We start from the raw sequence: 19,218 nt of genomic DNA on the forward strand, positions 1-19,218 counted from the left end.
CATAATCAATTGTTAAGAAACTTTTTTAATTATCACGTCACTTCTCTTTTTTGTCTATTTTTATATTATCACTCTTTTTTCTTTAATTTCTACTTTGGGACGTGCTTTTTACCAAATGTTTTTTATAACTTTTTTAAAAATTATAAAATAAATGTCATCGTTTAAGGGTAAAATTATCACATTACTCCACCAATTGCAAACTTTTTCCTAATCTTAGTTATTGAGCACAATCAAATGAGGTGATAATTAAAAAAATGGAAGTATAATAATACAAATTGTGCATCCTTATTTCTTTGGGATTCATTGGGATAGGCGTTAAAATTCTCACATAAAAGTTCACCAATAACAAGAGATATAGAGATGACTCTAATTGACAAGAAATATAGAAATGAAATTACAATGATGTCATTGTTGAACAGATATATTTCTCGTGTATCGTCGCAAAAATTGCTCACATAAAATTTATTTTAAAAAATATTGAATGCGTATTTATTCTAAAATTTTATTTGTATAAGTCACATGTCATCAACTCCTTGCTAATAATTTAAGTATATCACTTAGGTCTTTCGTTATACAAAAATCATTTCAATATTATTTTTCTCAATACGTTGGAAATCAATTGAATTTACAAGGACGATGTTGCAAGACCGACAAATCGACAAGTATTATAAATGTATTATTTGCTGAAATAGTTTAACAAATCCCTTTGCATTTAAGAAAATAAACTTGTAATTTTAGCCTAATTAGTAAGATAAACATAAGTTGTATTTTAACATAACGCTTTCTACGCATTATTCATATCGTCTCTAATTGACTAAAGACAATATGTAAAATTCAGTTATAAAATATCATTATTATCCATTCATTTATATATTTTACATTTTTACTTTATTTTACATTTCCTTTTTCATTAGAATACATTAGGTAATAAGGAATAGAATTAGATGTTCAAGTGTCCAACCTTTTGTTTCTTTGCCGGATAAAAATGGGACCAAGGTTCTTAGAACGCACCAAAACAACACTAAAAACAATATATCAAGTACTAGAATACCAAAAACCGTCAAAGTTGAGTGAACTGAATAACCACCGTGACAAAGTCAAGCGCCCTCGAAATCCAGAGACAATCTAAACACCGTAAAAAACAAAGCAGGGAACAAAAATAGAAAGGGGACCGACAGTGATTAACACAACAAGACAACAATCAGTAAAAAGACAAAGACAATGAGGACCGTAGCAAAATAAGAGTAGTTTGCAAACTTAATATTCCACTGTTTGAATGCAATTTTACGTTTTTCCATAATTTGTGTTGACTTTTGATTCTAGGCGTTGAGAATAAGTTGTTTAAAGTGCTCTAATGAAACACAAGACAATACAATTTCCCATTTAATCTATATGCAATACCAGCCTTCGAAATCAGATAATGGACATCCGTATGTTCTTTAAAATGAGGGATTCATGGGTTTTGGTGTCATTGTTCAATAAAGAGTTTGTGATTTCCAACAAGTTCCAACTATTCTAATATAATAAATTCCCAAACCTCCTTCGATATAATATATCTTATCCTCAAGACCTGTGGCAGGACCTTCTTTATTGCCTTGCTTAGATATCCTACCAACATATCTCCAAGATAATAAGCAAGAAGACAAACAAGCCGAATAACGCATTCATGAACAATACCTCAAAAATAAAAGAACAAAAACAATAAAACCCGTGATTTTCACGGGTCACAAAACTAGTTGTCGACTTAAAAAATGCTAGATTTAGCATAAAGTGATCAAACTAACAGCAACGGAATTATGTGTATACGGATTCTCTCCCGCTAAATAAACTAACAGCAACTAAACACATTTCTTGTTTAAGACTGTCTTAACTTAAGACGGCTCTTACATCCGATTAAAGTAGAATTGAAATAGAAGGAGGTTCTAAGAGGTTTCAAATTAAGACGGTTTTAAGCAAGATCAATTGTTTGATAACATGATGATTGCACTAGCCATTTGATTTGTATATCTTATGCAATTGCGAATTTCACAAGAAATCCCCAATTTACACAAACCCTAACTTGAAAATTTTCGAAACTGTCTAATAATATCAATAATTAACCAATACTACATAAAAATGGAAGTAAATAACAATAGATAAAGTAAATTAAACAAAAAAATTGAAAAATAAAAAAACAATTGAATGTCAAACCTACAATTTGACAGAAAGAAGAATTAAAGAAATGAGGATCGGCAGGTCCGGTGGTACGGCAGTGCGGCGGTACGGCGGAGGAGGTGAGTGGCGGTGAGTAGGTGTCGAAGGCGATTGCGGCCGTTACAGCGAAGTCTCCATTTTAGTTTTACAGAGCATTAAGAAAGAATGAAAGTAGCAGCGGTGTAAATATGTAATGAGAATCTATAATGGGCCGAACTGAACTGAAATTGGCTAAAACCATGACTGAGCTTAAACTAGGAAATCGGTTCGGTAACATCGTAAAAATACCGACCGAATTATAAAATACTTGTAATTACTTGTTCGGTCAGTAATTTACGGACTAGTATAAAAATTATTGATAACATTTTGTTAAAAATTATTGACCAGTGTAAAAATTACCGATTATATTTTGTAACATCATAAAAGATTCAACGTAACGTGATTAGTCAACCACATGGCACATGCTGAATATAACTCCAGTCTCCATTTGTCTCCATCGAGGAAGCCTATGTCGAAAACCCATCTCCATGTACATGGGTTAAGAAACTCAGGTCTAAGACTCACCTCGGCATCACCAGATGATTGAAACGTAGTTTATATGGTGCAGAATAATAAGGATCGTACTTCACATGAACCCGACTACTCGTAAGCATCAAAGTTGATCTTGAAGTCGAAACAAAGAGCAAAAAAATTTTACCTAATCGTTATAGGTATTAGTGTATTACCCAAACCTGAATCCGATCTATCAGGCCATTTAGATAGGGATTAGTTCTGTGCCAGCCAGAGTTTGGAGTGGTATTACCAAATTAATGAGGACTGTCAAGTGTAACTAGCACTCACATATAAGTATTGCACTTCACTTAAATGCAATCACACTTCTATTTTACATATAAGTATCAAATATATACTACCTCTAATGTATAATCTATATATTGTACATTACTTCGTCATTGTAGTTTTCCATTACCAATTTGATGCAAAAAACTATTATTGAATTTCCTATATCTGTTGGGGTTTCAGAGTGGGCTATCAGTAATAATGACATAAAGTAAACTTGAAAAAAAAAAATATCGGAATTTTCATTGGCCAACGGAGGGGAGAGTGCCTCTGCTACAGTGCTACCCCCCTCCCCTACATCCGCCAACAAAACGTGAAGTTGAGAAGTTTAATTACTAGCATTCATAAAATAAATCATTTAGCTTATCTCGACTGATATGACAACCACCTGGAATTTCAACAAGGCTTCCCGTAAAAAAGCACCCTTCGAAAAAAGCTGGAATTCTTTTAATTTTTTCTTTCTTACCGTATGTTATTGGTCCGATGTCGTACCAGAATAGTCCTTTCCCGTTCATATTGGTACCCAAAACCTCATCTTTTGATTCTCTACGAAAACAAAAAAAAGGTGGGGAGAAATGATAATAAGAAGAATAATCAAATTGATCAATACAAAACAACTTAACCCAAGATTCCTTTGTTTCATAGTCTTTCATCATCCATACTTCTTCCAATACAGCTGTAGTTGTGGATAAACACAAGCAGCCATTAATAACTCCTAAGCTTCGTACACGAAACTTGCTGGTAGCTTTACATAACTCCTTCGGCAAAGGAACGTCCCTAGTCCAATTGTCGGACCGAGTATCAAAACAACCAATTCGATAGTAGTTATTTGAAACCAAAAACACCCAATGTAGTAGATGATTTTTTACGAGAACACCGTTTTGTCTCTCCGTTAGATCGGTTGGTCTTTCCATAAATATTGTACCGATATGGTCATTTACAATCTCTACCAATTTCCAGGTATTCTCATTTAAACTATAAACTATAACCTCCCTAATGACAGGACCTAATGGTCCACGTTCGCCAAGTAAGTCCGTAATCCTGACAAGTTTAAAATCACGGTTTAAATCATCAAACCCGAACCCAAAACTGACCAAAATATTCCTACAGAATGGAGCTTTAGGTAGTGTACGGTTGTAAGGAATTTCCCGAAATACCCTTGTAGAAGGGTTGATGAGGACATGCTTAGACGTAGGAAAAGTATGTCTGCCTCCTCTGAGTCCTACGCAAATTAAGCCGTCGATTGAGCCCACTATTGAAACCTCACGTGGACTCGACTCGTCTGGGAATTGTGGTAAGGGAATTGTGGTGACCGAGTCAGGCGAGTCTATGTCAATTGAATAGAGATTGCGACAATCTTTACCAGCGAGGATAAGATGGCGGTTTTCGTCCGAGGAGCGGGATTCACGAACGTGAATTTCGGTGAATTCGGGAGATGATATTAAGGTGTAGAAGGATTTGGAAACACACTTGAAGCGTAGTAACGATTTGACGGGTAATTTGGAGAAGATCTCATGAGTTATAATGTCTTGTGGTAGGGAAGACATTGCTGTATGATGGGTGTATAAGAGACGTACCTCAAAGTTTAGTCAACAGGGTTCAAGATCTTCTTTATATATGAGATTTTCACCTGAGAGGCCGTCTTTCATACTGGGATTAGGAAACTATATATTTGGTAATGTTAGGAAACAGTAAGTCTTCTGAGGGACCGTCTCCCTTACGGGGATTAAGAAACTATATATTTGGTAATGTTAGGAAACAGTCAGTCTTCTAAGAGACCGTCTCCCATACTGGGATTAGGAAATTATATATTTGGTAATATTGTAAACAGAGACTTGATTAATCTAGATGATTCAACCTTAAGCAAACTTTACTCATTATGAAAATTAAAATTCTGTAAAAATCACCAAACATTTACCGGGGCGCTGGTTGTTAATCCGTTGGTGATATAATCGGCTTACTACCAGGAATCGGAACAAGACTTCCAGTAAAAAAACAAGCTTGATCAGAAACAGGAATCCCACGTATTTCTTCAGTTTTGCCATTTGCTTCGGATCCAATATTGCGCCAAAACAGACCAGCAGCAAAGCCAGCAATATTACACGGTCTTCGAACCAAAACCTCTAGTTTTGAGCCTTGACGAAAACCATAATTGCCATCGAAATAATAACAACACGGACTATGACAGCAATGTAAACAACTAGAAATTTCAACCAATTTAATCCACGACTCCTTCACTCCATACTCTTTCATCATCCATACAACATTAGACACCTTAGATCTCGCGGTAAAACACAAACACCCATCAAGAACACCAAGACTTCTCACTATAAACCTCATATTTTTCTCTTCCTCGTTGAAATCGGCCATTGGATCAGTGAATAAGTCCACCAAAGGTACCGGGTCAACCCATTTCTCAGATCGAAGATCGAAACAATAAATACTGTACTCCCACCACGAACCCCAAAAAATCCAATGAAGTAAATGATTATTCATAACAACGCCGTTTAGCGTCTGCAAGGAATCTGTCGGTCGATGTACATTCTCAACCAACTTCCAGGTATTGTCATTTAGAGAATATACCATCACCTCCCGGTTGTATAACTCGTCTCCTTGATAAGGGTGATAGTGGATAGCATTTTCCGCAACCCTAACAAGTTTATAATCGTCGTTTATGTCATCATACCCAAACCCAAAACTAACCCGAAACTCGTTTCCAAACAAAGGTGTGTATTTGTAAGGAACTTCCCGAAATACTCCCGTAGACGGATTGATCACGACTTGCTTATATTCCTCAAATTCGTCAATGTCACGTTTTAGTCCAACGCAAAGCAAGCCATTGAATGAGCCAATAATAGAAACACTGCCATATTCCAACCAATAGTCTAGGGTACTCGGTAAGGGAATTTTAACGGCGGTGGTGTCGCAGTCGGACGAGTCTATGTCGATTGAGTAGAGATCACTGCGGTCTTCTTTAGCGAGAATAAGAAGGCGGTTTACGCTTGACGAGAGGGATTGTTGAAGGTGAAGGTTGATGAATTTGGGGGATGATATCAAAGTGTTGAAGGATTTGGAAACACATTTGAAGCGAACGAGTGATTTGGCGGGTAATTTGGGTAAAATCTCATCAGTTATAATCTCAGTTGGGAGGGAAACCATTGTTATTTTGGTACAAGGATTACGAACAGCAGCCATAACTTCTCTTTATGTGACAAACCCTGAAAATAGCAGTCCTAAGAGACTTCAGTTAATCTTGTGTAAGGCGGTTTTACAGAGTATAGTGTAAAACAGATCTAAACACCGAAAGGACTCTAGTACTTCATAGATAGAACTTAGAAGTCAAAAATCCGGTCCTTGTGAGACCTGTCACATTTAAAAACTTGTAAAAAACGGGATACTGAAAAACTCCCGCCTTTCCGGTCAATTGTTGTCCCTTGGTTTTAGCACAAAGACCAAGGAAAGAGGAACAAACCAATTACTAAATGACAAGCGGAACAAATTGAGTGTGAATGAACAAATTATTCATCAAGTTCATTCTTAAAATAGAAAGGACAACAACTCACTGAGACACCCCAATATGGAAAAAGACAACAAATGACCGGGATAGAGGGAGTACATACTTTATGAGCGGATAATATTTTTCTTCACCTCGGAAATACAGAGTTTCTAATGTATTCACCAGTAAATAAAACAACGTTCCCAACAATTGAGACGAAGTCGGAATATAGAGAAGACTTAACTTACTTTTGTGTATGTAAAAGACTGAGTAAGACGGGATCGAAACTTGTTATATCCTCCAAGCTTCGGAGTACAAGCTAGTATTTAAGTATTTATTATCTAGAAAAATAAGAAAATTACTCCAGATAGCTTTTTTTCCAAATAAAAGGCACGTAGCCATTCATGCAAGATAAGCACCAAATATTACAACTTTATTATTATAAGTAAACGTGGTGGCCTCCAAGACCAAATGGATATGTTTCAGTTCCGATCTCGTGTACAAATGTCTTTAAATGCAATCACACTTCTATTTTGTATACGAGGTCTCTTAATAACTTAGTAAGAGACCGTCTCTCCAAAGTATTAGGGCAAGGGGTTTATGTTACAAAATAAATTCAAAATCTATTGACAACAATCTCACACAAATTACAATCGCCATAACCCTGCACTAGTTAAATCTCAAGTATTCCTTCAGACAAGTCGATTTTAATCGGCTCACATTACATTATAGCAGAATGTTCTAATTTAATCACACAGTACGAATGTAACTGTACAGGCGCAGGACTCGTAAGACAAAAGCGAGTTAAGTAAACGTTAGGCCAGATTATAGTCCGACCAATAAAGACGGTCTTGAATCAATCTAGATGATTCAATCTTGAGCAAACTACATTAGGAAAATAAAATATAAAAAAACTGAACAAATCATGAAACATTTACCGTGACGTTGCTTGTTAATCAGCTGGCGATATAATCAGCTTACTACCAGGAATCGGAACAAGACTACCAGTAAAAAAGCACGCTTGATCGAAAACAGGAATCCCACTTATTTCTTCAGTTTTACCATAGCCTTCGGATCCTATATTGAACCAAAATAGTCCAGCAATCTTAAGTGGTCTGCGAACCAAAACCTCTTGTTTTGAGCCTTGGCGGAAACCATAAGGGCCATCGAAGTAGTAACAACAAGGTTTACAACAACAAGGAGAACAACGAGAAATTTCAAACAATTTAATCCACGACTCCTTCACTCCATACTCTTTCATCATCCATACAACATCAGACAAATTAGACATTGCGCGTGTTACAGTAATACATAAACAACCATCAAGAACACCGAGGTTTACCACATGAACCCTCTCATGTTCGTTATCCTCGATAAAATCAGCCATGGGATCAGTGAATAAGTCCATCAAAGGCACCTCGTCAACCCATTTGTCAGATTGAACATCGAAACAATAAATGTAGTACATATCTAAACACCAAAAAATCGAATGAAGTAAATGATTCTTCATAAGAACACCATTATGACGCACCCGCAACGAATATATAGGTCGATGTACATCCTCAACCAACTTCCAGGTATTGTCATTTAGACTATACACCATCACCTCCCGGTTGTATAACTCATCCCCTTGATAAGGGTCATATTGGATAGCATTTTCCACAACCCTGACAACTTTATAATCATCGTTTATGTCATCATAACCAAACCCAAAGCTAACCCGAATCGCGTTTCCCAATATAGGTATGTCTATGTACGGAACTTCTCGAAATACTCTTGTAGACGGGTTGATGACGACTTGCTTAAATTCATCAGGTCCGTCAATGTAACGTAGTATTCCAACGCAGAGCAAGCCATTAACTGAACCCACAATGGAAACAACGCCATTGTCCAACCAATAGTCTAGGGTATGCGGCAAAGGGATGTTAATGACAGTGGTGTCGTAATCTGGCGAGTCGATGTCTAACGAGTAGAGATCACTGCCATTTTCTTCAGCAAGAATAAGCAGGCGGTTCGTGCTTGACGAGAGGGATTGTTGAAGGTGAATGTTGATGAATTCAGGGGATGATATCAAAGTGTTGAAGGATTTGGAAACGCATTTGAAGCGGGCAAGTGAATTGACGGGTAATTTGGGTAAGATCTCATCAGTTATTATCTCAGTTGGGATAGAAATCATTGTTCTTTTGGCAGAGGGATTACGAACAGCAGCCATAGCAGTACCGGTTTGGAGGCCTTTAGATCTTATTTGATATAACTTCTCTTTACATGACAAACCCTGAAGTTCATTTCATCTGGTTTAATAACTGAAAATAGTAACCCTACAGGGTTTCAGTTCATCTTCTGCAATGCAATTTAAACCAACATAGTGTGAAAACAGATCCAAACGCAACCTTATTAGTGGATAAAACTAGTTATTGGTCTTATAATCTTCAACTGATAACTTATGGTCTTATTTGTTCAATATTCAAGTCTTCAGAGATGCTTTGTCCCTTCAAACAACTACTTTGTCCAAGTTGTTTTAGCATGTGAGGTTGATTTGAAAATATACTAAACAAGCATTCACGACATGGCTTAGGGGGAAGGGGAAGCAATTGGGGAACTACCTATTACAACCCAGACGATTATCGTCGATTCGTTGTGCAAACAATTGAATTAAAGATACAACTCGATCTAATTACGATTACTAAACTATGAAACACGACTCACTTTACACACACGCCTATTCTAGGCTTAGAAAACCATGCTAATGGAGGGGCCACGGCGCACATGAGCTTCATTCTTGGCCTCTTCATCATTTTGCGCACTTGCTTCGATTTAACTTGTTAAATACTTCAATTTAACTAGCTAAAGCAAAGGTTTTATAAAATCATTTTGACATAAGCTAAAAAAGACAAACTTGACTCTTAAGCATAAATTACAACGACTTAAAATAATTGTGAAAATTACAATACGATTAAATTACAATTACAAATGAAATAAAACGGCAATAATTAAAAAGGACAAATGAGATAAATGAACCAAACAATGGCACACATGCCGAGGGGACACACGGCCAAATGTGGCCCAAGGGGTGGTTGATATGAACTATTCTAGTCATCGAGTGTCATGAATCGGATGCTAAGCACGCGCAATTCAAGTAATAAGAAATTGCCGAAAGAATAGATGAATTTCAATTAAACTTTTAAAGAAATTCATTTAAATCCCATGTCGGGTTTTGTATGACCTATGAATGTCTAATTCATTTAGCATGCATTCTACATATTATTAATTTAGCCAAGTTGTGATTTAACAACGATAAATGATATAACAACGTGTCTACATCATAAATTGAATAAAACGAACTAAACATGCAATTTAATTCTAACTATTTCATAGCTAAAATAAAACGAGTCATTAAAACATGTGAATATAACTAAACTAATTAAAATTTCATTTTAATCAATTTAAAGCAAGTTGATTCATTTTACAATTTAAACATGCAATTATTCTAGTTAAACATGTTATCGTCATAAATTGAAAAAAAAACATATGATTGACAAGCTATTTATTCTAAATAGCGATTAAACATCATTAGCATCATAATTATGAAACATATTAACTAACATGAGACGATAAATAAAAGACGATAAAAAAACAAATAAAAAGGGATCCTTGGCGTGTATTAACAAACACGAGCAAAATGGAGGATTGATTCGGGATTTTGTGCACCCTCAACTTACATGTAGACTTGGACACCACTCAGGATCTCATATGCAAGTGTTTCTTAGAAGGCGCGCCTTCGTCGATTGTAAAACAAATATCGAAACTATTTAACAAAATTAATTTCGAAAATCAAAAACAAATTCTCGCGTAAAAGGCACTTCGTGCAGCCATTTTCAAATGAAGATTGTGACTTCGTTTCTCAACCGAAATCGATTTCGAAAGATGTTCTGAAATTCTTGGACTCCGAATTTTGAAACTTTAGCAAAAGAACAGAAGTAAAAACGACTTAAAAACAGAGATAAATGGACGACAACAGTAGCAGTTCAAAACTCGAGAAACACGTAATCAAATACTCCACACCCACTTTGGTCTACTTGTAATCAAATACTCCATCTGTCCCGGTCATATGTTGTCTTTTTCCATATTGGGGTGTCTGAATCATTTGTTATCCTTTCTATTTTAAGAATGAATTTGATGAGCAATTTGATCATTCACACTCAATTTGTTTCATTTGTCATTTAGTAATTGGCTCCTTCCTCTTTCCTTGGTCTTTGTGCCAAAACCAAAGGACAACAATTGACCGGGACGGAGGGAGTAATTGGTTCTCTCATCTTTTAGGTCTTTGTCACAAAATTAAAGATAAACAAATGACCGAGACAGATGAAGTATTAATACAAAATAAGTACTCCGTATATGATACTCTAGTACTACTAGAGCCTGACATACACATAAATAGTGTGTAAAATATATGTATCCATATCCATTACAAAACTTTGTATACCAGGATAAGTGAAATAATCCATTGTCATTGTACGTTGTGACATTGTACATAATAGGACGAGAATTGTAGAGAGAATAAATACTTTTACTCAAAAACGAGTTGGGTACATTTCGACTCCATATTATCTCATGCTTTAAAAGCCATAGTTTTTGAATGCCGAAATCCCGCAGAAATTCTCCACATTCATTACATTAGATGCATTTGAAAGGTGTCATACAACAAATCGTACGAATGTTCGCCATAGATAGACCCGTAAATTTCAAAATATTTAAATTAGTTGAGTATTATAAAGTCGATGTACACCATATAACAGTGTTATTATAGGAGAATAAAAAAGTATTGATAGTAAACAAATCATCAAAATGTACATTATGTAGAATCTAAAGGGATGGACAAAACCAAAAAGGACAACAATAAGAGGAATTTGATCTATGTCCATCGTACAAAGGGAGAATTGTTCTATCATCCATCTTAAATATACCCATATCATGCCCTTTGAACCTGTTTGTAGGTGGAACTCGATAATCATCGCAAAAATATACGCAATTAGCTTCACAACCAACCTCCGTACTAGACACAGAAATAGCAGCATTATCACCCACAAACAATGCAACGTTACCCAAATCATGCATTTCTTTTAATTTTTTGGTGGTCTCAAACTTAATCTTATGAACCCTAAAATTGAAAGTCAAGTGACTCTCAAATTCACCATAATCTTCAATTTTAAAATCTTTGTGGTAACCAACATCCGTCCTTGGCATAATGTAGCGTGCAAGTATAAGCGTTTCGCCACCCAACTCAACAAAGTAGATTTTATCTGACCGGATTGACGGTCTTTCCATCCAAAGTTTTCGACCCTTAAAATATGGTATCAGAACTTGAGGACGTTCCATGTCACGAAGGTCGCAAATATAAACCTTCATATTATTGTCGACAAATAGTAGCGATCTCAAATGAGTGCAATATGTGACGCCCTCCAAGTAACAAAAGTCGCTATCACGGCGGGATGGCCTAAGAATTGGTGTCCATGAGGAATCCCCTGGCTTGGCAATAGATGCAAGAATATCATGGTGTAGTACCACCACAAGCCAAATGCCATCATTGTGATCAGTAGCGGAACAAGGTGAGTCGCGGCTTATATGACTATGACAACCATCGTCTCGAGGCACTAGAAGTAAGACTGCTCGTTCCATAAACGTCAATCGAATAGTTTTTCCACTCGCTCCCTTCCATGGAAAGGGGAAGGTCTTTTGGGAAGGGAGGGGGAGGGTAGCTTTGGTAAGAGGGTTTAACAAGCACATTTGTCGATCACAACCTAAGGTCACAATCCAACCATAACGCGATCCCCAACAAGACCTCCCATAGGCTTCAGGGAGACTTGCTTTGTAGCATTTATTCTTCCCACCACTCAGGTTCAGCATACATCTTGTAGCATTCTTCGTCTCTTCACCATTATTATTATTATTATTATTATTATTATTATTATTATTATTATTATTATTATTATTATTTTCGTTATCTTCATCACTATGAGGATATCGGTGTATCTCCAAATCATAATCCTTGACATAGTCTTTAACATTAAATAATCGTCGCACATCATAGCTATTCAACGATTTATAGGCATAGTAACTCCTATACTTTTTCATAATATCATATATTTCAGTGTTGCCATCGGTTAGCATTAGCAACGGCATTTGGCGAGTCCACTTTTTCCTTAGTTTGGACGTATCCGAATCACAAGCAACCGAGTACCAAGATCGACAAACAGAAGAGAACATGACATAATCTTCAACTGTTGCCATGTAATTCTCAACAATTCGCCTCAATAAATCATCCTGGAGTCGAGACCAATCAACCCGTCTTATCTTTGTGTTTTTCAATTTCTTCATTTAGATTGCTAAAAAATAATAATGCTCAAACGTTATTATTCACTTGTAGGCCAGAAATGAATAAATTTGCTCAATAATTATCACAACTGCATTCTAGAAAACAAAAGATAGCACCGAGTTTGAACTTTAAAGGTCATCGAATGAAGACGCCTTTCTCGATTATGTAGTAACGAACTAATTACAGTTACAACCATATAACTGATGTTACTTTGACACTTCATATGAACTCGTGTATCCGTGTCCGACACTTGAAGCTGGACAATGATATTGAAACTCCGACACTTCATTTTAGACCAGAAATTTGACAAATTCTCATAAAATAGCCGAGTCCTACACTTAGGTACGGTAGACCTGGCAAAACGGGTCGGGTACGGTTCGGGTCGGGTTAATTCGGGTCTCTCGTTGAGTTCAGGTTAATTCGGGTCGGAACGGGTCTTTTCGGGTCTGTTTCGGGTTGTTGTCGGGTCTGTTTCGGGTCAAGTGGGTCGGGTTGTTTCGGGTCAGGTCAATTTCGGGTCAATGAATAATAGAGAAATAGTCATTTCAAGTCTTTTCATTTCAATTAGAGTTATATTTTGTCGGGTCATTTTCGGGTTTGGTGGTTTCGGATCGGGTCATTTTCGGGTCGGGCAGTACGAGTCAAGAAAGTTCGGGTCGGGTCGGGCCAAATCGGGTTTTCATGTCACTATCGGGTCACTTCGGGTCTCGGGTCAATTTTTCGGGTCGGGTTGCTTTTGCCAGGTCTAGTACGGACCCGTTTTTGTTCAACCCTTTTCGGGTCGGGCAGTACGAGTCAAGAAAGTTCGGGTCGGGTCGGGCCAAATCGGGTTTTCATGTCACTATCGGGTCACTTCGGGTCTCGGGTCAATTTTTTGGGTCGGGTTGCTTTTGCCAGGTCTAGTACGGACCCGTTTTTGTTCAACCCTTCGAACCGAGTCTGACTAACATAACTCATAAGCATATAACTACACTGACAAGCGGTATAAGACTTGGAACCCGACTAATTGTAACTCTAAAAAGGAGCATAACAACATGCATTTGTCCAACAATCTTCTCACCCTTAAGACACCTACACGATGGCAGTGTATATAAAATAATAGCATCTACTTGGTGTGTAAGTTGATTAATGCGGATTATATTTGAAGAAGAGATGTGACAAGGGGACTGAGGGATACAGATTATAAATTATAATCAATATTATAGATATATTAAGGGTATATGAAGAAGAGATGTGCCAACTAAATATCCCTCATACTTGGCCGGTATATGAAATCAGATTAGTCCGATATCATAATCACACCTTTTATGCTAGGAATTAAATTGTGAAAAATTCAGGTGTCATTCGGGAGGACGGTACACCTTATGCCTAAATCTTTATAATATTTTATTTGGTGGACAACTTTTAGGTGTGAGGAGGACAGTTCTCCCGCAAAACACAAGAATATTTCTTAAATTGTATGTAAGAGACAGAAAAATAAATAAAGACCGAGGAGACTAGAAAAAGAAAGAAGAAGATTAAAGCAGGGAGAAGTTTGTGTGTACCTTTCCAATACTTGAGCGTGGAGACTTACTTAGCTTCGTGAATGGGCGTGAAGCCGTGAATGAGCGTGGAGACTTATTGACTTGAGTATATGTAGGTTTCGGCCAAAATAATAACCTAGAAACCTTTCCGTATTATTATTATTATTATTATTATTATTATTATTATTATTACCCTCTTCCATCTACTATTTTATTCCTTACTAGATTTTGTACCCGTGCGTTGCACGGGTTTCAAATTTGTCCTTCCTCTAATTGTTTAGATCTTTTAATATCATTTTGAATGATACGTGAAAGTTGTATATCTATTGCATTATCAATAAAATTGATTTAAAATCTATATTAGATGATGGTTTGAAAAAATAAGACTCTTCAATGTATCTTCAAAACTACTTTCAATGAGGGCTACTTTTAAGTATTAATAAGTCTCCCTTAAAACGGATGTATCCGTCATAATATAAGTTAAGAGCACCCACAATAGAGAGGAAGATCTCATTTCTTTTATTTTCAAATCCCTTCTAATTTTTTGACATCTCACACCCTCTTTGATTCACCTCATTTTCCACTATTCCTCTACATTTATTTTTCTCTCACAATAAAGAGATCTTCTTATATTACTTTTCTTATTTTATTTATATTTTATATTTAATATTATAAGTCATTTAATATTTGTTTAATAATTTACAAATCAACAAAATTAATTTAATATTGAACATGACAATTAAATATTATTTGAAGGGCACAAGGGCGTATGTCTATTTTCCTCTAAAACTAGTTTGAATGCCCGTGCGTTGCAACGGGGTAATTAACTTATTTATAATGCAAAAAAAAAAAAAAGTTATAAGCGTTTAGTGTTTACATTATATGTCTAATGATTTGTTTACATATTATTAAAATATCTCTTTAAACAAAAAAAAAGATTAATATATACGTGGGTTAACTCTTATTTATAATTATATAATCACCCTACCTTATATTAATCTTTCGATGTGGGACAATTCTACTATTTATAAGTAATATATTCACAAAAATTGGATTTTTTTTCTGATGTGGGACAATTCTAATATTTATACGTAACATATATTTATCAAACCTGTATTATTTTTCAATGTGGGACAAATAACATACTCAGAATTACACCATCTTTTTTCACTTAGTTCGACATCCAACCAGATCCCGAATACCGAATACGAACAATTGCTACTCATTATATCTAATAGTTATATTTAAATTTAATAATATGATCAAGTACTCTCCATTAATATTTGTACGTTGTTTTTCTTCAAAAAAAAAAAATTAAAATAATTGAGATACGGAAATTTCCCGTAGTACCCCTTAGTTTTGTTAGATTTTCCATGTTACCCCTACTTTTAAAAATCTGCCCATGGTACCCTTGAGGTTCCATTTTTTTGCCCATGGTACCCTCTAATGTAAAGGCTGTTAAATGGACGTTAAGTTTGATGGCGTGGCAATAAAATAACAATTAAAAAATAATACCCCCTTTATTGTTTTATTGGTACGAATATCTCTCTTTTAAATGCAAATTTAATTAACTATATCATTATAATATTGGAAATTTCTCATGGTAACCTTGAACTTTGATAGATTACACATGCTACCATTGACGTTTGTTTTCTATTTTTTTATCATAATTAAAATATGTGCAAATGATAAGAACCTATACTCTAATGATAGAATATTTTTTAACACAATTCTAATTATATTATTTAAACATTGTATATTTACGGATTTACCACACCTACATTATTTTTCAATATGGGACATATAAATTCTATAGGTAGAAAATATAATGATATAAATTTTTAAGAGCTCTCCAAGACAATACTTAAGCGACTCAAAAGATTTTGGGTTGATGCGTAAGTTCCAAGGATGCTCATAGAATCACCCACCTTATGCTATATTTTGATGTGGGAAAATTCTATTTTTTATATGTAGTATATTTATCACACCTATATTATTTTTCAATGTGGGAGATATAACATACTATGAAATACACCATCTTTAATATGTGCAAATTATATGAAATCTATATATACTCTAATGATAGCATTTCTTACCATGAATCTAATAATATTATTTTCATAATTTTTTTACCGACATTATTTTGTCAAATGAAATTTAAAAGTTTTTATATGAAAATTAGAAACATCACTTGAATATAAAATAAGAAATACATAATATATATTATAATAACTAAAAGATTTTCCAAACATTAACTTAGGTTAGAAATCATTATTGTAAAAACAGTAATATAAACTCTTTTAAGAGTTATCTCTGACAATGCTTAAGGGAATCAAAAGATTTTGGGTTATGACTTCTATTTATAATCATAAGATCATCATGCCTTACGGTACCAATCGTTGGTTGGCGCAGTGGTAGCATGGGGCTGCGTTTGGTAGGGAGGTTTGCGGATCGATCCCCCACAACTGCGATTGGGAGGGGTTTAAATACCGTAATCCTTGGACACGCCCCGAAATTCGGATTAGTCGGCCCAATGTGGTTCGGATTACCGGATGGTTTAGACCAAAAAAAAAAAAACCATGCCTTACGGTAATCTTCCGATGTGGAACAATTTTAATATTTATACATAGTATATTCACCACACTTACGTTACTTTTCAATGTAGGACAAATAACATACTAACTACTAAGTACACAATTTTTTTTGTACCTACTTTGAGATCAACCCGATTTAATAATGAGAAAATACGATACAATACAATATACACTCTAATGATAACATTTTTTTGTCACAATCTAATTATATAATTTTCATACGATATTTTTTTTCAAATGAAATATAAAGTTTTTATATCAAAATAATAAACGTCACTTTAATATAATATAGAAAATGTATATATATATGGGACATTTCTATTATTTATACATAATATATTCACAACACCTACATTATTTTTCAATGTGAGACATATAACATACTAAAAAGTCTATATCTTTTATATCAAAAAAATTTTGGATTAATACCTAAGTTTCAAGGATGCCTCCTATTTATATTTATAGAATCACCCTACCGTATACTATTATTTCAATGTGAGATACATAATTTAATTATTTAGATGTAGTATGTTCATAATGCCTACATTATTTTTCAATGTGAAAGATATAACATACCAAGAAATACATGTCTCTTCTTAAAAAACCACTATTGTATACATATTATTTTTCTTTGAAGGTAAAAACCACTTAGTCTCGATCGTTAGATATGGATCTCTACATCGTACATATAACGACTCATTAAAGCTCTATTACTGCATTCAGAAGACAACCATTAGTAAAACCTTTTATTTTTTGATTTTCTTGTTCAACCTTTAGTTATTTTTTGATTTTCTTGTTCATATTCTTAACTCTTTCCCGAGTAATTCCCAACGATTTCCACTTTATTTTTATATCATATCGTAGATAACGATAGAAAATCTTAAGAGCTCTTTAAAACATTATTTATGAGACTCAACAAATTTTGATGGATACATAAGTTCCAAATATGCATCCTATTTATAATCATAGGATCACATCACCTTATACTAATCTTTCGATGTGGGACAATTCTACTATTTATATGTAGTATATTCACCACAGCTACTTATTTTCCAATGTGGGACAAAACATACTAAAAATTATACAATTTTACGTATTAAGAAGTACACCATCTTTAACATGTGCAAATAATATGAAATTTATACTCTAATGATAGCATTTTTTAACACAAAGCTAATTATATTATTTTCATAATTTTTTTAACGATATTTTTTTGCCAAATGAAATGTAAAAGTTTGATATAAAAATTGGAAATATCACTTGAATATAATTTAGGAAATATACATATTATAATAATTAAAAGATTTTCCACTTTATTTTTTACATCAAAAATTATACTTTCCTAAATTGATTTTTGATGATGTGGACGCTCTCAGATCGCTCGAAAAAACTCTCTTTTATATATATACTAGATTTAATGCCCGTGCGATGCACGGGCCTAGAAATAATATCCTTTTATTTAATTTTTCTTTAAGTCTAGCATCATAATATATTATAAAAAAAATGATTGCTTGGTGATTTGCATTTTTTTAAAAAAAAATCATGCTTTAAACTAAAAGAATTACTCCATAATGTTTTTGCTCGAAACAAATCTATTTCAAAATTTTGATTAGTAATCGTCCCACTTTTCAAAGTGAAGGTCCGAGTTTGAATATTTACAGAGACTTATTTACATAATTGTGACCTCACTTGTTATCGAGTTTAGCTTCGCCACTGTATGTAATTAAACAATTTCATATGTTTAATTCATCGATATTGTAAGATATAGAAAGTCCATAATTTATTTGGCTTCAAACCACATATATTTACGGCTTCTGATAGCATGCTAACCCACTTTTCAAGGTAAGACTCAAGTTTTCGAGTCTTTACGAAGACTTTTTTTAAACTCTTATACTTCCATAAGTGTGGGTGTTTGGAATCTTCACTTGTTCTCGAGTGTAACTTCGCTTCTGTAATATTATCAAAATCAAATAATCTCAAAGTATAGTTATTGGAAGTGAGTATTCAAGTGGAATTGAGATAACTATTTTATTATTTACAAACACATGGATATAAAATTTACTCCCTCTATGCCGGTCATTTGTTATCCTTTTATATTTTGAGGGTATCTCAGTCAATTGTTGTCTTTTCTATTTTGAGAATGAATTTGATGAGCAATTTGATCATTGACATACAATTTGTTGCATTTGTCATTTAGTAATT

The 19,218-nt window shown here is 34.5% G+C and overlaps 2 protein-coding genes across 3 annotated transcripts; both read right to left on the reverse strand.

Annotated features, from left to right (window-relative positions):
- Positions 1-4,845: 4,845 nt before the first annotated feature.
- Positions 4,846-8,878, reverse strand: LOC141652737 (F-box protein CPR1-like). Of its 2 annotated transcripts, none has more exons than XM_074460330.1 (2): positions 6,647-8,878; positions 4,846-6,435 (listed from the first exon to the last, which is right to left on the reverse strand). In XM_074460330.1, the coding sequence occupies exon 2, from the start codon at positions 6,223-6,225 to the stop codon at positions 4,963-4,965; it is 1,263 nt and encodes a 420-aa protein (XP_074316431.1). In that variant the 5' UTR covers positions 6,226-6,435; positions 6,647-8,878; the 3' UTR covers positions 4,846-4,962. Both variants share the same exon structure in this region, with proteins under 2 accessions (XP_074316431.1, XP_074316432.1).
- Positions 8,879-11,389: 2,511 nt separating this feature from the next.
- Positions 11,390-12,202, reverse strand: LOC141650990 (uncharacterized). The gene has a single exon (XM_074458721.1). It carries the CDS (start codon positions 12,200-12,202, stop codon positions 11,390-11,392), a length of 813 nt encoding a protein of 270 aa, XP_074314822.1.
- Positions 12,203-19,218: the final 7,016 nt, after the last annotated feature.

The sequence above is a fragment of the Silene latifolia genome, chromosome 4 (assembly GCF_048544455.1).
Source record: "Silene latifolia isolate original U9 population chromosome 4, ASM4854445v1, whole genome shotgun sequence".
Taxonomy (NCBI): Eukaryota; Viridiplantae; Streptophyta; class Magnoliopsida; order Caryophyllales; family Caryophyllaceae; genus Silene; species Silene latifolia.

What these genes read in the sequence shown, in the direction of transcription:
- LOC141652737 (XM_074460330.1), bottom strand. Translation starts at nt 6,225, where the DNA reads ATGGCTGCTGTTCGTAATCCTTGTACCAAAATAACAATGGTTTCCCTC.
- LOC141650990 (XM_074458721.1), bottom strand. Translation starts at nt 12,202, where the DNA reads ATGGAACGAGCAGTCTTACTTCTAGTGCCTCGAGACGATGGTTGTCAT.